General features: G+C 40.0%; 1 protein-coding gene across 9 annotated transcripts in view; it reads right to left on the bottom strand.

Annotated features, from left to right (window-relative positions):
• Nucleotides 1–8,999: 8,999 nt before the first annotated feature.
• Nucleotides 9,000–22,759, bottom strand: part of KLF3 (KLF transcription factor 3) — a 38,015-nt gene continuing 24,255 nt past the window's right edge. For 5 of the 9 annotated variants that reach the window (XM_078001571.1, XM_078001570.1, XM_015138149.3 and 2 more), the window contains 4 exons: nt 20,864–21,350; nt 20,048–20,198; nt 15,102–15,262; nt 9,000–12,951 (listed from right to left, as the gene is read on the bottom strand). In XM_078001571.1, coding sequence (XP_077857697.1) covers nt 12,770–12,951; nt 15,102–15,262; nt 20,048–20,198; nt 20,864–21,350 — 981 coding nt within the window. In that variant the 3' untranslated portion in view covers nt 9,000–12,769. 9 annotated transcript variants of the gene reach the window in all.

The raw sequence follows: 22,759 nt of genomic DNA, 5'->3' as shown, positions 1-22,759 counted from the left end.
TCACCCGTTGCCCAAAAGACCAGGAAGAGAATGGCTCTGTAGGCTAGACCCTTTTAATCTAACTGTTATAGTTAGCCAGGTGCAGTGGCTCATCCCAGAATCTCAGCACTTTGGGAGGTAATTAGCAGAAGGAATAGTGTGGAATGAATCCATTCATTAATATTGTGGCTGGAATCCTTTTCCAGATACCAATTTTCTTAGGGCTTTGATTAATCCTACCATGTCTTTAAATATAGTGTTCTGACAGTTCTACCATAGGAATTTCTTTGTTGTGGTCTTTGCAGCATCTGTGCTCTTGCTTATAATGTATGTTTCTTTATGAGTTTTGTTAGCTTGGCTTGTGAACTTAAACCAAAGTAGAGCTTTCTCTGTGAAAACTGTCTGTGTCATGGGTTAAGTATGTTCTTCCAGAAGTGTTATGTGTTTGCCTACGTTCAACTATTTACGTAGAAGGTCTCAATTTTAACTCTCCATCTCATTCAAAGCCAGGACTTATCATCTGTCACTCTATGACTGCTAAACCCAATCCCTTGCACAGAACAACAACAGAAACCTTAAGTATAAATCTGATTAAATATGTCCATAACCTGTATACAAAACCTATAAAACACTGATGAAAGAAATCAAAGAAGACTCAAATAAATGGAGTAATAGAGCATATTTTTACATTGAAAAATTCATTTGTTCTATAAATTCAGTATAATCCCAAGCAAAATCCCAGCAGGCTTTTGTTTTGAAAGACTGATAAACTGGTCCTTAAATTTAAATGGAAGCCCAAAGGAGCTAGAACAACCAAAATAATTTTTAAAAAGAATAACGAAGTTAGCAAATTCATACTAATTTGAAGACTTGTTGTAAAGCTACTGTAATTAAAATAGTGTGGTCTTGGTGAAAAGATAGACACATAGATTAATGGAACACAACAGAGAACCCAGAAACTGACCCACACATATATGGTTAGTTGATTTTTTGGCAAATATGCAAAATCAATTGAATGGAGAAAGAATAATATTTTCAATAAATAGTGATGGGACAATTGGACATATATATGAACTTAACTCATAAATTATATCTATGGGCAAAGATCAAGCCCAAATAGATCATAGATGTACGTGTAAAGCCTAAAACCATAAGGAATCTAGAAGGAGAAAAGAGGAGAAAATGTATGTGGCCTTGGGTTAGGGAAAGATTTTTTAGGTAGAACACAAAAATTATGATTCATAAAAGAAAAAATTGATAAATTAAACTTTATCAAAATTAAAAATATCTTCTATTGAAAAACCACTGTTAAGAAAATGAAAAGACAAACCACAGACTGGGAGAAAATATTAGCAAAACATGACGCATATCTAGAATGTAGAGAGACTTCTCAGAATGTAATAATAAGAAAACAAACAACCCAATACAAAATGTGCAAAAGATTTTAAGAGATTCTCCACTGAAGAAGATATAAGGCTGGCAAATAAACACATGAAAAGATGCTCATCATAAGTCATGAAGGAAATGCAAATTAAAACCACAATGAGATACTGCCCCACCTATTTGGTTGGATAAAACAAAACAAAACAAAACACTTGACAATAGCAAGTGTGGGTGAGGTTGTAGAATAGCTTGGAACTCTCACATATTGCTGGTGGAAATGCAAAATGGCATAGCTGCTCTGGAAAAGAGCAGGGCAATTTGTTAAAGAGCTAAATCTTTACTTAGCACACAATCTCGCAATCCCACTCTTAAGTATTTACCCAAGAGCAAGGAACACAAAACCCAAAAATTGAACAAAAAGGTTAATAATATCTGTACATGAATATTTATGGTGGCTTTATTCATAATTGCCTCAAATTGAAGATAATCCAGATATTCTTCCACTGGTAAATGTATAAGCATATATTTACCTTATGTTGTATATCCTTATTCAATAATTAAAAGGAACAAGTTACTGATACATGTAACCACATAGTTGAATCTCAAATACGTAGTGTGAAACAATAGACACCAGACTCAAAAAGGTGACACACATATGTAAGAGGTGAAAGTACAGGGAAATAAAATAGGCCTGGAGGACGGGGTGAATATAAACGAGGTCAAGGGAATTTTAAGGAGGGATGGAATTGTTCTATGTCTTCATTATAATTATATGACTGAATGTACATTAAAAAGAATGATTTTTATCTAAATGATACAATTCACCTGACATTAAAAAAAAAAAAAATCAAGGCCAGGCACAGTGGCTCACACCTGTAATCCCAGCACTTTGGGAGGCCAAGGCAGGTGGATTGCTTGAGTCCAGAAGTTCAAGGCCAGCCTGAGCAACATGGTGAAACCCCATCTCTACAAAATATACAAAAATTAGCTGGGCATGGTGGCACATGGCTGTAGTCCTAGCTACTCAGGAGGCTAAGGTGGGAAGATCGTTTGAGCCCAGGAGGCAGAGGTTGCAGTGAGCTGAGATGACACCACTGCCCTCCAGCCTGGGCAACAGAGTGAGATGGTGTCTCAAAAAAAAAAAAAAAATATATATATATATATATGTATGTATGTACACACACATATACATATACACATATACATATGTAGATATATTCATATACATATAAGTATATATGTGTGTATATATACACACACATATATACATATATATGTATGAGATGCCCAGCTAATTTTTGTATATTTTGTAGAGACAAGGTTTCACCATGTTGCTCAGGCAGGTCTTGAACTCCTAGACTCAAGCAATCCACCTGCCTTAGCCTCCCAAAGTGCTGGGATTACAGGTGTAATCCCATACATATATGTATGTATACATATATACAAATAAATGTATTTCTATATCTCAAATCTCTTATTTATAGAAACCAGCAAATTTCCCCCTTCCTTTAGCCATTGGGGATTTCTGGCTTTGCAAGTACTGAAGAATTAGCAGTATTTTTCTAGTGAAGGGGTGGATGAATGGGGCCTGGGAGGGAGGGAGAGGGTAACCCAGCAGATGACTCAGTATGGTAAAAGTATGAAAAAAAATTCCACCCATGGCACACCTGGTTTGAATTTTGAGAGGAAGCATGAAATGGCCTGAGGGCCACCCAGGCCAGAGGCCCATGTAATGGTTAAGACAGCAGGCTCTGGGCATAGGTGGCCTGAATTTGAAGCTGGTTCTTCTGCTTCCTATCTTTGTGACCTTGGGTAAATTACTTAATCTGCCTGTGCCCCAATTTCCATCTGTAGGAAGAAAATGATAATAGTTACATGCTTTACAGTGTTGAGAATTAAACTAATTAATGCCTGCAAATTGCTTAGAATAGTGCAAGGTATCTAGTAAGTGTTCACTTAATGTTAGCTATTAGTGCCCATTTGCTCATTCAACACACCTTCCCTAGCACACTTTCCAACACACACCCAGTCATGCTTTGTGCCTGGTGCTGGGGATTGGACACTGGACACCCAGAAGAGAATCATGTTAGGGTGGTCTGAGATCTAGGGAGGGAAGGAGACAGCTGGATGGACTGACCCACCGGGTGATAAGTGCTGAAGATTGAGGGAAACTCAAGGATTATGTGGCTGCAGAAAGAAGTAGGGAGAGAGGGCCGGGTGTGGTGGCTCATGCCTGTAATCCCAGCACTTTGGGAGGCCGAGGCAGATGGATTGCTTGAGCCTAAGAGTTTGAGACCAGCCTGGGCAACATGGCGAAACTCCATCTCTACAAAAAATACAAAAATTAGCCTGGTGTGGTGGCTCACGCCTGTAATCCCAGCACTTTGGGAGGATGAGGCGGGCGGATCATGAAGTCAGGAGTTTGAGACCAGCCTGACCAACATGGTGAAACCCCGTTTCTACTATAAATACAAAAAAAAAAAAAAAAAAAATAGCCGGGCATGGTGGTGTGCACCTGTAATCCCAGTTACTCAGGAGGTTGAGGCAGGAGAATCGCTTGAACCTGGGAGGTGGAGGTTGCAGTGAGCCGAGATCACGGCACTGCACTCCAGCCTGGGTGACAGAGCGAGACTCCATCTCAAAAAAAAAAAAAAAAAAAAAAGAAAAAGAAAAAGAAGGAAGGAGAGATTATCTCTGCAGAGAGGGTGAGTGGAGTTCATTCAAAGAAAGCTCAAAGAATAGGTAACTTTTGAGTGGGATTTTGACAAATGAGTAAGAGTTTGGTATCTGCCTGAATGCCTTGTGCACTCATCAAACTCACTGAGTATGGGAAGTGTTAGAAGGTTCTTAGGAAAAAAACAGGCAAATGAAAACAAAAGTTTAATGATAAACGATGAGGCTTTAAATGGGGTAGGGCTGAATGAAGAAGAACCAGCTTCAGTACAGTGAGGACCATGGAAGGATTCTAAGCAGACAGGCGTAACATGGTCAGCTCTTAGTTTGGGAAAGATGGCTTTGGTGGCTGGTGGAGGAGAATGATTGAAGTGAGAGCGTGAAGACACTTTTGTGCTAGCCCCAGTGAGAAACACAGGAGCTCAATAGCAATGGACAGGAGAGAAAAGACCCAGAAGTGGCCTCAGAAGTGATTAGCTGACTGTGAAGGGGTGAGAGAGAGGTTAGGGCACGAGGTAGGAGCAGAACTCAGGCTCGCCTATTCCATAAACTGAGATGGAGTACCGGCTTCCCTCGGGGGCCTGTTGGGCCCTCAAGAATGGAAATAAAAGAAATTCTTGAGTTCCTTTAAGGGGAATTCCAGGCACCTAGCTAGCCATGAGAAGTACATGAGCAAGTTGATAAGCAAGAAGGTAATAGTAGCATTAAACAATAGCCAAGGAAGTTAGAGTTACAAGATGTTTGATTCCCTGTAGAAACTAAAGACAACATTTTAACTCATGTCCCTCAATTACTTTTCAGAAACCCAGAACTCCACCAAATGGAAAATGCCATCTGCTGGCATGTAGATCTCAGATAAGGGGAAACTAAGGACTGAGCTCTGACCACAGCTCTTTGTTCTAAAGTTCTTCCTGAGGATCCTGGAGGAAGTAACGCCCATGGGCCAGACCTAATATTCATTTCTGCTGACTCCAAGTCTTCAAATAAATCTTCCCTACCTTAATCAATTGCAAATCAGAAAATCTTTGAATCTCCCTATGACCTGTACAGCCCCGCTTCAAGATATCCCATCTTTTTAGGCCAAACCAATGTATAAACTCCATGGATACATTTATGATTTTGCTTATAACTTTTGCTTTCCTGAAATTTACCTTTGCTTTTAAAAACCCTTGCTTAATTAAAAATCACGGGAGAGGTTGGGTTTTAAGCATGAGCTGCCCAATTCTCCTTGCTTGGCACCCTGCAAATAAATGCCCTCCTTTTTCCTGCTGCAAAACCTTGGTGTGGATGTTTGGCCTTATTGCACTGGACTAGTGGACTCTAGCTTGGTTCAGAAACAAACTACCATCTAACAATGTCTTCACAAAGATGAGCAAGTCTTAGCTCAGCCATGAGGATCTCATTCTGGTGGTGAATGTGTGGGCGGGATATTATTTTAGTTGAGGGAGCGCATGAACAGAGCTTTGGAGGTGTGTAACTGACAGGCAAGCTCTTGTACTTTGCAGCAGGAGGTGATATCTCTTCTGGAGCAGATCAGCAAGGCTTGAAAGTCCCCAAGAGCCACCTCTCTGAGTTCTTTAGACACCAAGTCTATAGACTGATGGAGTTCCTGAATCATGAGAAAAGGAAGAAACATCGAATGCATTAAGTGTATACAGTGTGAAATAGCCATGATCCAGGAGCTGAAGATCCAACTTCCGTTTTCTATTAACCCCACCACTCAGGGTGCCTGTAGGGAATGCAAAACCAGGGATATAATGAGCAGAAGCTCTCAAACCAATAAGCATATCTGGACTTGGTGAGACTCAACCTCCCACTTCCCCATAAGTTTAAAAATAATTCTAATTTATAGCACGTGTTATTCTAATTTCGGAGTCACTCTCTCTAAATACTGCACTATTACTAACTATTGTTACTATGATCTGCTCAGACAATAGGAAATGGTAACAGGTTCCGTTTACATTCTTAAAATGAATGTACACTTGAAGAACAATTCATTGTTGAGTTTTATGTGCACGCACTGGCAAGTCAGGTCTCTAGTAGTTTAACTTTTACATCTATGTGTATATGTATTTACTACCATCTCAATCCATGGTTTTGATCATTGAATTGGGAATTCATTAGGCTGAGACACCTCCCATGCCTTGGGTTCCTGTGTAAGCAAACCAAAGCCCAAATCAGAGTGAATGATCACAGCCTAGGGAAACAATCTTAACCAATCAGAAATTGCCAACTAACCTCTAACTACAACTTTCAACTTCAACCATCAAATAATTTGTTTTGCTCCTGAGAACAGCTTATTCAGTCTCTTTGAATCAGGCAACTGTTTGCAACTGGTGCTGCCAGATTCATGAATTGCTGTCTGCTCAAATAAACTCTTTTAAGATTTTAATGTGCCCAAGTTTATCTTTTAGCACCATCCTTCCCTGAACACAGCCATTTCTTCTCTTTCAGATTAGAATTGATAACTTGGCCCCCAGCAAGCCTCCTAATCCTGCTTTCTTAACCTGATAGCATTTAAATAGTCATCCCTCGGTATGCATGGCCCCCCAGGGATACCAAAATCCTCAAATGCTAAAGTCCCTTACATAAAATGGCATAGTATTTGCACAACTGATGCACATCTTCCTGTATATTTTAAATTCTCTCTGGATTACTTATACCTAATACAGTGTAAATGCAATGTAAATAGCTATTATACTGTGTTCTTATTATTTGCATTATTATTGTAGTGTTGTTTTTTATGTTTCCTGAGTATTTTCTATTTGCCCTGGGTTGAATCTGCAAATGCGGAACCCATGGATACAGAGGGCTGACTGTAATGGGCAGTGGTTATGTATTGTCTTTTTTTGTTTGGAACATCTTAACTTTGTTCAACCATTCCCCCAAATAATTTAGTTTCTTATAGAATCCACATTTGTTACCATCCTGATCATTTACCCGGGCAGAATCCAGCTTGTAACAATTCTTCCTAGAAGGACGGATTTTTTTTTATTTTATTTTATTTTTGAGATGGAGTCTCGCTCTGTCGCCCAGGCTGGAGTGCAGTGGCACGATCTCGGCTCACTGCTCTGCCTCCCGGGTTCATGCCGTTCTCCTGCCTCCGCCTCCCGAGTAGCTGGGACTACAGGCGCCCGCCACCATGCTAATTTTTTTGTATTTTCAGTAGAGACGGGTTTTCACCGCGTGTTAGCCAGGATGGTCTCTATCTCCTGACCTCGTGATCCGCCCGTCTCGGCCTCTCAAAGTGCTGGGATTACAGGCGCGAGTCACCGCGCCCGGCCATGGATGGATCTTATTTTGAACTCAGCAAGTGTCAAGTCATGCATAAGAAATATAATGAAAGGATTGTCTGGGCGCGGTGGCTCACACCTATAATCCCAGCACTTTGGGAGGCTGAGGCGGGTGGATCACCTGGCCAACATGGCGAAACCCCGTCTCTACTAAACCCTGTCTCTACTAAAAACACAAAATTAGCTGGGCATGGTGGCGCGTGCCTGTAATTCCAGCAACTAGAGGGTCTGAGGCAGGTGGCTCGCTTGAAACTGGGAGGCGGAGGTTGCAGTGCGCCAAGAATGCGCCACTGCACCCTGGTCTGGGCAACAGAGCAAGACTACCTCTCAAAAAAAAAAAAAAAAAAAAAAAAAAAAAAAAAGACAAAGAAAAAGAAATGTAGTGGAAGGATTACAGCCAGTCAACTGGACTAATTCAAGCCAGTATTCCATTAGGATTTATAGTCACATACACTTGCTTTTGATCTTGCAGTTAACTACCTTGGTATAAAAGCAGAGAAGCTCCCCCCAGAGAAGGCTGGAGAGTGCCCCAAAGGCTGAACTTAGCCTTCTCCCAAACCTCTTCCATCTCCAACCTGTGAAACTTAAGTCCTGTGGGAAGTGCTGGCCAGACATTACCTTGTGTTTTGCTAAAATGGAATCCGGGCTGGAGGACAACTGCTGAAGTCTAACAAGCTAGCCTCAGTTTCAATTACATTGCAGGGATGCAGAGGGAAGAGGAGAGGTAATTACATTTGCCTTAAACAAAAGAAAACTCTAAATCCTTGGCTGGGTGCAGTGGCTCATGCCTGTAATACCAGCACTTTCTGAGGCCAAGGTGGGTGGATCACTTGAGATCAGGAGTTTGAGACCAGCTTGGCCAACATGGTGAAACCCTCTCTCTATTAAAATTACAAAAATTAGCTGGGCACAGTGGTGTGCGCCTGTAGTCCTGGCTACTTGAGAGGCTGAGGCAGGAGAATTGCTTGAACCCAAGAGGTGGAGGTTGCAGTGAGATCGCAACATTGCGCTCTAGCCTGGGCAACGCAGCAAGACTGTCTCAAAAAAAAACCCAAACCCAAACCCAAACCCAAACCAAACCAAAACAAAACAAAAACTCAACTCGAAATCCCTATTGGAAACTACTTCTTCTTCATACGATGCTGGAGAATGCAGTGTCCATGGACATGGTTACTAAAGGCTTGAAAAATAATATTTTATCCAGAATTATTTACTTTAATGTATTATTGTTCTGTTCCTCGTTCCCCACTCCCCAACATGAGAGTCTTGATATTTGACTCCAAAAGTTTTAAGTATTATACACATATGTCTTTTAATACAACACACTGCAAGTTCTTTTTGGAATCAGACGGGGGTCATAAACAACAAATACACAAAGTATCTCAAGAATCAACTAGGTGAGTTTGTAGATTTTTGCTGGATTGTCTGCAGTTTTCAGTTTTATGATTTCAGCCTAGAAGACTTCCTGTTGGCTATTTTCAGAAAACCAGGGACACAGCTTGAGGGCTGAGTTAACTCCGTTAGTTCATCTTCCAGTTAGATCTATTTTTCTGTCTCTCCATCAACAATAACTGCCCATCAGAGTAAGTTCAGTTCTAAGCGAGGGTTCTGAAATTGCTCTGTAACTTTTATTCTAGTGATCACTGCATATGAAGTAATCACATGATCACATTTAATATTCTGATGGTTTTATTAACAAGTATATAATATATATTGCATACTGTATATAGTATATGAGGACTGTACAGTACAAATTTATGTTCACAGTTTGACATGACAAAATGTCATTACTGAATTCCCATTGGACTACAGAGTAGAAACAGAGAAGGTACATTAAACATTCACATCTTTAGTAAGAAAGATTACCAAAATGTTTCAGTATCTGCAAGTATACTAATGCATGCTAAAAACCTTTACCCATTCAGTCTTATTAGCTTATAAAATATATTACACTTTATTAAAAATTTCTGCATAGTTTATACAAGTATTAAAGTACTGTAAATGTAATAATCCTGCTATATTTGCAGGTATGGTTTAAGAGATGCTAAGCAGAAAGATTATTTTGACCCTCTAACACTAAGTACATAACAGAAAAAAAGTGCTAGTATTTGTAAAACAATATTGTTGTAGCCCTCGTTTAATGCATGTAAAGATGGCTTTGTAAATGTATTGTTTAGGTGAATTTGCGATCATTTAGCAATTGTTAACCTTGACCAAGAAGAGAATAAAGACAGCTTGGAGCAACTTCATGTATGACAGCAATTCCTCAAGACAACTGTATATTTTCAAACCAAATTATTTTAAAACCTTAGATCTTTCAGATTGTCTTTAAAACAATCTAATCAGGAATGATGCGCAGATATACAGTATCAGCAAAATAGTCTTTCAAATTCCACATTAGTGCAATACTGATAGTGCAGATGGGTGTTTAATAAAATATACATATACATATATAGTTCCCCTGTAATTCTGTTCCAAGGCTCTTGAAACTTCTGTGTATTTAGCATCTCCCTAGTTGAATATAGCTATGCTGCTAACACAGTCTCCAAACCAAGCAATTTAGAATGTTAATGCCCATTTATGATGTAGATTCACATAACTCTAAAATACAATGGATTCTGATTCTTCTGACTTCTCTAGGATGACACTTGGGTAACAATTGAAGAAACTCTATAACAAACAGAATTTACATAATAGCAACTTCATGTTTACAAATCATTCTCATCAATTTAAAATATTGCGACTGAAATCGCCATTGGTAGTAACATGATACACATCATTAAAACATGTTCAAGGGCATCTAATCTTGTATTTGAGGTCTTCCACAATAACAGCTAAAAATGACTAAGAGGCTAAATTTCTCAACTATCATAGTAAAATACAAATATATATATAAGAAAAGTTTGGTAAGGGCCAATTGGTAATAAAAGCATATCGACCAGCATGGGAATAGAGAATGGATGCTCTGGGTTGCTTTTGTTCCAGAGTTGAAATGGATCTTTGTTAAATGAACTGTTAACACAATCTAAGCAAGCTGAACAGTAACATTTAAGAGTCTTTGCAAGGTCTTGCTTAAAATCTTTTGAACAAAATTTAAATATGCCACAGCAAATGCATCAATTCCATGAGATGCCCATGAGGCTGAACTCAGGCTCCAAGCTGATCCCAGATCAATCTGATCCTTTCTCACCCTTTCCCCACTTCTCTATGGATTGGAACACACATAAACTGGTTACCTCGGTCAAAACAAAAACAAAAAGGTTTTCCTTGCGTTCCATCTTGATTCTTGTGTGTTGTGGAAGAACCATCTCAAGAAATGAACACTTTGCCATGAATATGACTAAGCTTTTACAATACAGACTATATCTACTTTTCAAAGAGCCATTTTATCACTCAATTTATGTCATAGTTGCAAAAAAGAAAAACTTTAGCTAAAAAAAAAAATTTTTACCTTTAGCTGAAAAACAAAACAAACAGCCCAATTAGGATGTTTTAATATCCTAAAGAAATTTTGCAGTGCTTTAAAAAAAGGAAAATCAAACCCAAGTGCCAAGATAACACATTTCTTTGCATTTCTCAACTACATTTCTTTACAGCTGGTTCACAGGGCGGATGAGTGGGACCTCTTAGCCTTAGGTGCACAGTCCCTACAACTTTTATTAACATAGTGCCATCAAAGCAAGCTCCCCACACAATTCACAGGCCTCCAGAATCACTCATTCACAGATGTTTTAAAAATGACCAAACAATGTATTCCTCCCAGTTAAAGTTGTGTTGGATCCTGAGTTGTGGCTGGGATGAATCTTCAGGATTTCATTCTTCTCTCTTCTCCTCCATTCTTGATGAAGGGGAATTTGGTTATATGCACCCACATTTAACTATTGTTGCTCACTTTCTTCAAATTTAGGACCAATGACATTTCTATGTATGAATTATTTTTATTGGCATTTAGACTATGGTGCTCAAAAGCCTGCTTTTGAATAACTTCCCCCAATAATGGTGCTATTTATCTTCAACATAAACACGAGCCATTATTTTCAGTTTGTTCTGACACTGAAATAGTGATAGGAAACTGCCAGCTCTAACAGTAAACTTTTGGGAATTTTTGAGCTACATATATGAATCCCTGATCTGTGGTTTTCTATATTTTTTCATAAATTCCCAAAATAAAGGTATGTGTGCTTCACAACTAGTTATATTTACAAATAGTGTCACTCAGGTCTTAATTGAATCAATCTCTTAAAGCATTAGCAGATGCTTTATGGGATGTGTCATGAATACAAGTGACAGCAAATTTGGCACCTTACAGCTCACACAGAAGAGTTTCTGTATAAAAGCTATGTGATTAATTTGATAAGGGAATACAAGTACCACTCAACATTTCCCTGTTTACAAAAAAAGCTATAAGCAGATTGGGTAAAAGAAGAACCATCCATACTCTTACCCAAAAGATTTCTTACCATTACTGGGCAAATATTCCACAGAGTCCCTACTATCAATGTTTGATGATCTCATATTAAGGACATTGTAGGAATGGAGATAGTTGCATGGATAACCCCATCGGTATGTGGCTTTGCAGCATGGTTCTGCAAAGCTGAGAATGCACAGAGACTGAAGCTCTGGGAATGCTGCACACAGCTAACAAAATGTTCAAACCTCACTGACAACCCCTAGCCCAGGAGGAATTGCCTCTTCTGCTCCCCACTGCTCAATGGCCCTCTCCTCCAACTCCATGCTATGAAAGCACAGCACTCTTCCCTTGAACCACTACACATCACCCACCTAGATCCAAAGTTTGGGCTCATCTCCCATTGGTGGCAAAGACCTCCATATGAGCTGCAGGCACAAAGGAGGGCAAAGAACTTGATTCAGATGAAGTCTAAGATCCAGGTTGACAAGATTTGTGAAGGGTGACGGAAGAGGTGACTGCACTAGCTTGAAATCTTGCTGTACTTCTAGCTAACCGGTGCAAGGGGCCACCCTTGTTTTCACTGTCAAGCATAAAATATTATCACAGGGCAGAGGTAAGAATGTCTCTGGCAAGGACTAGCAGTCTGGATACTGTATTTCTAATACATTTACTCTGACATTCTTTTGAGGAATACATGGAGAACTGACAATTGGTTATGTTAGTTTACATGTTCCCTTGTTCTTATTACATTAAACGTATCTATAAGAAGGGTTTGCTTAGCATCCCCAGAAAAAAAAAAAAAAAAAAAAAGTGTTCACATTCTTTAGGTCTGACCCGTGGTAAGGAGAGGGAGGATTAGAGAACGTCTACTACTGACCATATGGAAGTTTTGGATGATATAAATTCCGAGATTCAGACCAGCTGAATCAAATTAAAATGTACATGTAAAAAATGTGTTAGATAATGGGAGGCAGGACAGAGAGAGAGCCAGGTGAGTGGGGAGTCACGCTGAGGCAGGACACAGGGGCGATCAGACTAGCATGTGGCGTTTCCTATGGAGGGCAAGATGGTCAGAACGGGAGAAGCTGCGGTCGCAGTCCGGGCACTGGAAAGGTTTGATTCCAGTATGTTTTCGGAAATGTCTTGTTAGTTCATCAGACCGAGCAAACTTCCATGTGCATCCTTCCCATGTACATTTGTAGGGTTTTTCTCCTGCAAAAGGAAAAAGAAAAGAGCTATTTTTGCCTGTAAAGGCAGTAAAGATCTTTGAGCTAATGCTTGACAAATAATATTTTCAAGATATGTTCATACATTTGTTCTTCAATAACACAGTGCATTATAAACTACTGCAGGACAAGCAAGAAGAAAATGAACTAATAGCTTAATGTTTCATTGGCTCTCTGCCAAAAAAAAATGGGAGGAGAATTTTAAGAGTTCTTAAAACACAGAGTCACTGAAATCCATTCTGAGGGACTACCAAATAGTGATGAACACATGGTGATCTGTATTTGCATATCTCCCAAATCTTAAACCTGCTTGGGAGCTTAATTATATGCAGTGTTATTCATTTAATGAGAACTCCAAATTGAAAGTTTGTGGGATTTTCTTATACTTTTCAATAGTTTTCTAAAAATATGAAGTCTCTAACAACTGAAATATCTGCTAGGGATTAACATCTTACTTTCTTGTTTAGGCAATAACAATTATGCCTAAGTATAATGCTCTAATTCAGGGGCACTAAAATACACAAACTCTTCCCCATCTGTCCTGAGCCAGGTTTTTACAACCCCCTCCTGTAGGATAAGGATAATTTACATATGAGGAACAGAAGCTCCTTGTGAGAAAATGATAGGGAGAACCAGGATGATGGGAGACCCTCACAAATAAAAAGGCTGTTATGGAAATCTTACATTTTAAATTAGTCATAAGGGTCATGAGTATGACAAATTAACTCCCATTTAACACCCCTTGTTCTCTAGAAGCCTTGAGGGATTACCATTCCTTGGCATTTGAATGAGATATTTAGGATTTCTACGATCTGCTTCCTGGTACAGAATACACACACAAAGAGGCATTTTTTCCTATATCTAAACTGTCACCCAAATATTCAATGTCTTTCTAATTTTAGGCTGGAAGTTGGTAATATCCACCTCTTGGGTCCCACTAATGCCCCAACAATGCCCTCAGTAATCATCGATTTGCACTGCTGTTTGGGCGTTGCTGTAGACACAAGGCCATCACCCTCAGCTCTCTCTGTGGGTGTTAGCTTCCTCTGCCTCCTCCCAGGATTCACTTAAAAACTTCACTTCCATTTTGCCACTTTCCTTCCCTTTTCTCTTCCAAACCTCAGATTCCTCTTTGTAAATATTCTGAGTAAAAATGATTTGCAAGACTCAGAAAAGCAACCTACACTGCTAACGAAAATGTACACAGATGCAAACTGCTGTCAAACTAGAATTTCACATCAAAGAGTTTGAGGTGAGATGAGCCTTACTATATATGCATCACCACTACTAACAGTCAATCAGGCTGTTAAAACATTTCATTTTTAATTTTTTTTAGAGACAAGGCCTCCCTATGTTGCCCAGACTGGACTTGAACTCCTGGGCTCAAACAATCCTCCTGCCTCAACCTCCCAAGGACCTGGGACCACAGGTGCACGCCACTGCACCTGGCTGTTAAAACATTTTTGTATTATTTCCTTAAGATGTTTTACTACCAAAACATTTGGCACTGAGACCAATTTCACATTTTTCTTGGCTATAATGACCTTTGTATGATTCGGCTGCTCATGTTCTATATTCAGTATTGGGCAAGATGGAAGAAATCCTAAAACAAATATGGTAGGCAATAGCATAAGAGCTCCCTCAAGTTTAGAAGACAAATATTAACCACATTTCTTCACCTTTCTTTCCTTCAAGGACAGTCTTCTATTTGAATTGTTTGTGTTAAACTGTTGGATTAATTTGTGCTACACAAAGACTGTTCTTGGCTCTCATGAATTTACAATGCATGTATGTGAAATAGCTCGTAGGGAGGCCACATCCTTGACTGTGAAAGCACTTCCCCCGTTCCAGTGGCAAAGGTTCCAACCCTTTCTCCCTCCTTTGCTAGAGAGCACAGAACTGCAAGTGATTGTGAGCGGCCTTGTTTTGGGGATTACTTTGAATCTACTCTAACTTATTACCAAGGCGAATCATTGGCAACATCTTCATTCTGCACAACTAATCTGGAGACGACACATCTGGAGATGACTATGGTAACTTTCAAGATGCCTGAAAACCTTTCATCGTAACAACCTTTGCATTCCATTCTAATACTTCTTAAGAGGAAAGATGAAGTGGGTCTGGTGTTTCTAATACCTGTGTGTGTTCTTCTGTGTGCTTTCAAGTGGGAGCTTTTAGTGTACACTTTGTTGCATCCATCATAATCACATCTGTGTATCCTCCGCTTCCTTTGAGTATCCGGGGATTCCACAGGTAAAGGTCTCTTCCCAGGCTGCACGATGACCGAAGGGTGATTCCTGTGAAAGCCAAGGTTACAGGCAAAGTGTTGAGAGCACGTTCTTCTTTTTTCATCAGTCTACTAAAAGCATTAACAACACTGGGCAAAAACAAACAAACAAAAAATCCCGACAAAATAAACAGAAAGAAATTAGCTGATCAACCCAAGAAGCACTGCTATATTCATTCAACAAACATCGAGTGAGCACCTACCATGAGCCAGGCACTGTGCTTGGCACCGGGACACAAAGATGAATAAAAACAGGGTTCCTGCCCTCGAGGAGCTCACACTCTAGGGGGAGACAGACATGGAGATAAGTAATGACAGTAAGAAGGGTTAAGTGCTATGCTAGAGGCAGGCGCCGAGTGCTGGGGAGGCTCTTTCCCTCAGTCAACTTTTGCCTATTTATAGAATCTTGCGGTTCTAGGCAATGCTGAACACTGTATTTTTTCACAGGCTGCTCTGATTTTCATTATTGTTGGCTAGGGAAAAATGGAAAAGATCAAACTCCTAAGCCTCAGGAAACCACATTGTAGGGTATATCTATGTTTCTAACCTTTATGTAATTGGCATTTAATTGGAGTCCCTTTGAGACTGCCAATTCACATGCAATTTTCAAATGCCGGCTCTTCCAAAAAACAACAAAAAAGTTGGCATTGCTGTCTTCACAAACTCAAGCCTCCACTGTCACTGTGATTCCTGTATGAGGGAGAATTTCAACGCAGTGTTGTGGTCACCCATGATGCTGGCTCACGTGGTGCCGGCTCCCTCATGGGACGCCTGACATTCTCCCTACCTTCCTGATTTCTCTCATTCCTGAGTTTGCGCCTTCCCTGGGTGGACTCGAAACCAAATCCTGTTAAAAATCTTATAATCTAAGCTTTCTTTTTTTCAGCAAGAAGGTGGTGGAGAGAAAAGGGAGATGGAGGAAGAGCTGGGAAAAGTCTGTTACGTTCCTCGGCTTCCCCTGCTGATTAATGTAAGTAATTATAATGTTCTAATCTGCTCATTCACTTTCCTAATGACTAATTACTCGATATATCACAAGTGTATGTTGTTGGCCTCTAACTGTAATGAAAAACTTCTTTCTCTTTCATATTTAAATCTATAACTCCTAAAATGTTCCATATAATACAGGAATATTTTGCACAAGTGTGTTTGAGGAGAAAAAAGATGTGTGAACAGGAAAAAAAGAATTTGATGAGTAAACACTCTAACTAGTGAGCTTAAAAAAAGAATAAAAAAAATTTATCCATAAAAATCAAAAGGGAGTCTCTTGATATAAAACTTGTCTTGGTAAATATTTGAATACACATCCCTTGTCAATAACTTTTTCAGGCATGCTAAGAAGTGACTAGAAAACGAATAAAAGGTGTGTTTCTTAAGTGACCTTACTTCTCATGCTTTTTTTTTTTTTTAATTATTTTAAATTATTTATTTATTTACTTCTCATCCTTTATTATGAGCAAAGGAAACTGTCAGTGTTGACTCTCACCTTCCTACTCTAGTACCTGGAAGGGGGGTAGAGATGGATAGGCCAAGTTTAGATACATGGAAAAGTGAACATAAAATAGTGAGGAGGGGGAAAAGAACAAGGACTTCAATTATATATATAAATATATATATGTGTAAACAAATAGCAGAGAACACAGCAAAGTGAGAGGTTCACAGAGTTTTTATAAGCTGAATTATTCATTTAAAATCCTTCAATAGAAAGAAAAAGTTGTTTATTTTTAACTTTCAGCTTTAATGTCATCTAATGAAAACGTTTCATCTCCATTAAAAGAAATTCAGGAAATAAAGTGCTGGGGTAGAAATTTAATTATTATCTATAAAACTTTCACATATCTTTGGGATACTGGGAGACTATCTTTCTCAGACAACTTTAGAAATCTCTCCCAATTATTGGATTTTATGGGTTGGGAATCAAATGGTTTCTGTGCAGTAATTCTGATTGCCCTTTCCAGTTGTTTATTTTACATATAAAGGTGCACCGAAAGGCTGTGGGCTGCGGTTACAAATCCCAGCTTTGTCACTGACAGTCTCTGTGATCCTGGGCCAAGATCTCGCCCTCTCTGTGTCTCGGTTTCCTCTCTGTTAACTGGGGATGATGATAATGTTATCTCAGAAGGTTATATCTCAGAACAATGTCTGTTCCCAAGATAAAGCTACTAAACGGTCGCCATGAATATTGTTGAGGTTCAAAATACTCTATTTGTAACTTTGTACCCTATGGTTGTTTAATTTCATGAGTTTTTTGAGGATGTCCCCAAACCAGGATCTCTCTGCTTGAGCTGTGTCCCTTAAGCCTTCTGAGCACGGTTAGCTGCCGCATCTCTCAAGAGACTGATGTTGGTTCAGGCCAAAGCTAGATTAAGAGTCTTGGGATCTCACACTTTTCGGTCTCTACTCCCATTTTCAAAGAGGTGGTTTGGGATTATTATCACTATGAAGTTAGAGAGCTAATACATATAAGACATCTGTCCACTGTTTTGAGCTGAGTCAGCCCTTCTTAAGTTTGCTATAATTCACATACACAACTCAATAGGGAAATCTGATCCTTATGATTTTTGTTCTAAATATAGTTTTATGTATTTAGAACAAAGAAATATTTTTGTAAATCTAGAACAAAAAGAATTTGATGTACCTTTGAGTGCCTTTATAAATAATCCTAAAGCTGTTAACACCACAATCAAGCAAATGGATTTCAAACCTGCACTTTTAAGTCTGCCTCTGGAAAGGAAGGGTTTCCTAAGGCAAATATTATTGGGGCTACCTCACTGCAGTGGTACTGGGTGCCTGGTTTCAAGTGATTCTTTCCTGGCTAGCTGGTTTCCTACGTGGGCTGCTACTGGGCATACTCCAAGACGTTACTTAATCACACCTGTGAGAACATTACTTAAAGAGTACACGTCCCAGCTGTGGCTCATCTGTTGCATTTTTTTGAGAAGCAGAATGCATTCTTAGGTCAGCTTTAAAAAAAGCATATTACTCATTAATCATTAAAAGCCACTGAGCTTGAGATCATCAAAAGAATAGTACTTAAAACAAGAGAAAAGTATTTTCTTTTGAGCAGCATTCAGAGCACAGAATATTGCTTTCAAATCTTCTGCAATGTTTTATACCACAATTCACAATAACCCAGACTTTGGAATAACACTTGTCCAGTCAACGGATCCCTCCCTATGGAGGCACTTGGCTTTGTTTAGTTTTATAGCATCTTTTTCATCACCCGTGCAGGAACAACAGTAAGTGCATGCCATGTTGCTAGTTACCTTGCCAGAAACATCTCTCAACATAAAAAAAGTTAATTCCACCTTTAAGATGTATCCATTTTGCCTAGTCATTTTTTTCCTTTCACTTGAGTGCATGAGCAGATGCAACGGGTTGGATATGACAAGATGGCAAGAAAAGCCCTGATTCGGAAGCAGGAGATCAAGCCCAGGGCCCCTCAGCTGTTAGCAGTGTGATTACTGGTGAGTTATCTAATGTCTCAGGTAATCCGTTTGCCTTTTGCTCTGACTCCCACATGCTTGTTGTGGAAGAATGAAATAATTTCTTTGAAAACATCTGGGAAGGTTTTTTTTTGAGGGAAGAGGGCACTATGCAATTGTGAGGAATAATAAAATATAATTCCATCAGAGACTCTCTCCCTACTGCTGATGCAGTTGGCTAAGAGTTATTCTCTTCTTCATCTATTGACGAGCATATGACAACCCAAACCAAAAATGACTATGATTGGGTGCAGTGGACAATTAATCCATGAGCTACTATGAAGGTACCTACCCAAGCTGAATGTGGATACAACTAGGATATATTTGAAGTTGCCCATAAAATAGTTATTCGAAAATCAGAGAATTCACATTCTGCTGTAGAGTTAATTGTGAGAGGGAGCGGGGTGGAGGGGTAGAGAAGATCAAGGAGAAAGGTGGGTAGAACATTTATTCAAGTGGAGGAAAACGATGCAGGAGGATGATGGGAGGGACACTGTGGAGGTAATCGTTGCCTTTGTACTCGGAAGCTGGCTGCTGAATCCAATGTTGAAGCACCGTAACACAAGACAATTACAACTACAATCAATAATGAAAACAGAAATGGGGGCAGCAAATTAAGTGACTAGTCCAAGATCACACATATGATAGAGAACAGAGGTGGGATCCTTGCTGGACCTGAAGGCCATCTTCTTAGCAACTACAAACCCAGCCTTCAGTGTAATCACTGGTGGAGGCCAAGGTTATCTACAGTGGGATCCCATAAATGAGGCTACTGAACCTATATGTGGCACGACCACATTATACCATGTTAGACCTACAAGAAACCACCATTCAGGTGCTTGGATGCTGACCAATACCGCACAACCTTCCTACTGGATGGCAATTCTACAGGATACTATACACTCTGTAAGGACTAAGTGTATCCACATGAAAACTTTACTTGATCCACAGAACACCAAGTTTAATCTATACAAGGATTCTCATCATGGAAAAACTAAGTATACATAGCCTGGAAGAATGAAAAAAAAAAAACAACAAAAATAATTCATGTGGTAAGGTGCAAAATCATGGATGACTGATTCAACGAAAACTTGATGTAAATTTTGTCATAACGTTGTCAGTGTAACAGCATATTGTTTTTGGAGGGATTCTCCCATCTTGACTAGTGGTACCGGACCAGTGGCGGCCACAGACTATAAGCCGTTCCTGGTCATCCACACCACATCACACGTATGAAATCTTGTGCTTCCGTTCCAGGTTCCAAGATGCACGCTACTATGCAAATGCTGGGTAGGCCTAAATATACTTACTCTTGCAACAATGCTTGCGGGGGGGACACTGAGTTCATTAAGGGGGGTGACATTTCTTCAGGATAATAATCTGTCCTCTGTGGTTCAATCCCAGGTTCTATTTTAATTTTTTTCTGTGATATAGGCTTCTCATATGATTCAATTACAGGTACTAAAAAATAAAAATAGAAAAGTCACTCCACATACAGTTTACCAATTTCAGCTTTTCAAAGCTTACTGCATAGCTCCTATCTACAACACAGATATGACAGATTTATTTGCCTTTGGCAGATTATAGCAGGAACAAATCTAGGGGAGATTCTTGCCTCTCCTGACCATTATTTTGCCAGTAAGCAGCAAATATAGGGACCTGGATTCTAAAACACCAGCCCTGAAATGATTCGTTCTTATAATTCTGGATTATTTCCTTTCTACCCCATAGTCCTCTGTCTATGACCAGCTGGTAAACAAGGTGGCTTTTGATTGCTATTAGTTTTCACCACGATCAAAAAGTATTTATTAAATGCCTTTTGTACCTAGAACCATGTAGGAATTCAAGAAAGCGACATAAAGTCAAGATTCTTTCTGTCCCCAAGTTGACTATTACATAATGAAAGTAATCGTCTCATGGTATCAAACAGACAGCCCGATTCTTGGGACCTCTTCCAGTATCAACACTTCAGGGGGGAAAAAAAGAAAAGGAAATGCCTTAGGCAGATGAGTATTTCCTCTGAAGAGTTCAGCAGCTCTTGCCCCCGTGCTTCCTCACCCAGCCCATCTGGTGAAGCGCCAGTACACTAAGCAAGTGCAGCAGCATGAAGCAGTGGCGGAATTTACCTTGCATGCTACTACTGGAATTTTCCATCTCCTCCGACAAGGAGACCATGAGAGGCTGCTGGAGGTGACTCGTGTACATAAAGGGGACGGGCTGCACCACCACCGGCTGGATGACGGGCAGGATCCCCGGGCTCCGTATTCCGTGCCGTGAGAGAGCAGCTGCCATCACTGGTGGCATGGACAGTGGCACGCCGAAGGGCTGCACGCCTGGAGAAGGGGGTGAGTATTTTTTTATCGGTGGGCTGGAAGATGGCATGCTCAACCCAGGCGAGGCTCTCCGGTGTGAGGACGGGAACTTCAGAGAGGAGGGCGAATTCCCAGCCGAAGGGGGTGAACTCCGCTTGTTCACCGTGAGGTCCACTGGCTCCATCTGTATTCCGTGTGACAGGCCTTCTGGGGTCTGAAAGAACTTCTCGGGCAATGGTGTGGAGTAGATGACCCCATATTTGTTGGGCTTCATGGATTCCATGTAATTAGATGGGTATGACTATTAGGAAAAGGAAAACGTGTCAACAGCCAAGTAAGTCCGTTTACTTGAAACATGAATTTAAAAAACATGCTAACAAGGCACTTAACAATTACATGGGCTTTACAAAGCAGTTTAGATTTCGATATATACTTGACCTTAAAAAAAATGCTCAGCGAGGTGGTCTCAACAACATTAAAAATGCTGAGAGGCAGTCTCAAAAACATTAAAACTAAGATCAGTGTGGTCACTACTGCACACGAAAAATCTGAAATTTAATCCTAAGATGACTCCTGTGTCAAACGTTAAGGCCAATACCTGGCAAAATTCTAAGACAGGTGACAGCACAGGCTTGGGGGCCATTATCATTAGGAGGCAGAGCTGGGGTTCACCAAGAACCAGCCAAGCCAAACCAACCTGGTTGCTTTTCTGGTGGGCTTTCTTGATGAGCAGGAATTGCTCCCTAGCTTTGGTGTCTAACTTCGGCAGGACAGTTATTTCTCAGGATAAGTAGTGTCTTCAACTTCGGCAGGACATTGATTTCTCATCATAGTTGTGTATGATAAGCAAGAATGGGGCTGCAAGATAGACAGTACTTTTCGTTTGACGGACTTCAGCAGCTGACCAATCCATGCCTAGGACTGGCCAACGATCCTAGTCAGCCTGGAACTGTGCTAGTTTCAGCACTGAAAGTTCCACATCCCATGAAACTCTACAGTCTCAGGCAAACCAGGAGGGGGTCAGTCACCATACACACCTTTGTACTGAAGGCCACCCTCACTGGGGCAATGATGTCCTTGGCCCTAACTTGCTCAATGTTCTTATTCAGAATCTGAATGAAGCTGTAGACTTGAATGGCAAGTCTGTGGATGACACAGAACTGTAAGAAACACCTAACGTGATATGACTCACATAAGGAAATGCAGTGCTCAAAGTCATTCACACAAGCTGGGGCCCCGTGTTCTCTTCTCTATACCCTGCTACTTGCACATCAAATGAGGCTGGGGCACAAACAGAGTGCAGAAGAGATAAAATAGTCTGTTTCCTTCCCAAGATCTGGTCCACAACTGACCTCATTTATCTTCAAACACCTTTCTCTCTTAAAATATCAGGATAACTTTACCTGCATCTGCCAGCTTTAAATACAAACCAGTCATCATAATTTCACACAATGGGCACTGTCCTTGACCATGGAGTTCACCGAAAGTACTTCTATTCCCTAACTAACATTTTGTTGTAAATTTTCTTTGTAGAATGCAACCTAATTTTTAATTAAAAAAATTTAAACTCAACATACACCATTTTCTTTACTAGGCATTTTAGGGAAACTGAAATTTTGCATGTCAAGCCTGCTTACCTGCAGAAAATTCTTTGTACTTGAATTCTGACAGTGACAGTGATAAACAACATATTGTGCTTCTCTTCCAGCT

Source organism: Macaca mulatta, chromosome 5 (genome assembly GCF_049350105.2).
Source record: "Macaca mulatta isolate MMU2019108-1 chromosome 5, T2T-MMU8v2.0, whole genome shotgun sequence".
Classification (NCBI taxonomy): Eukaryota; Metazoa; Chordata; class Mammalia; order Primates; family Cercopithecidae; genus Macaca; species Macaca mulatta.
This window is presented reverse-complemented; position numbering and strand designations above follow the sequence as displayed.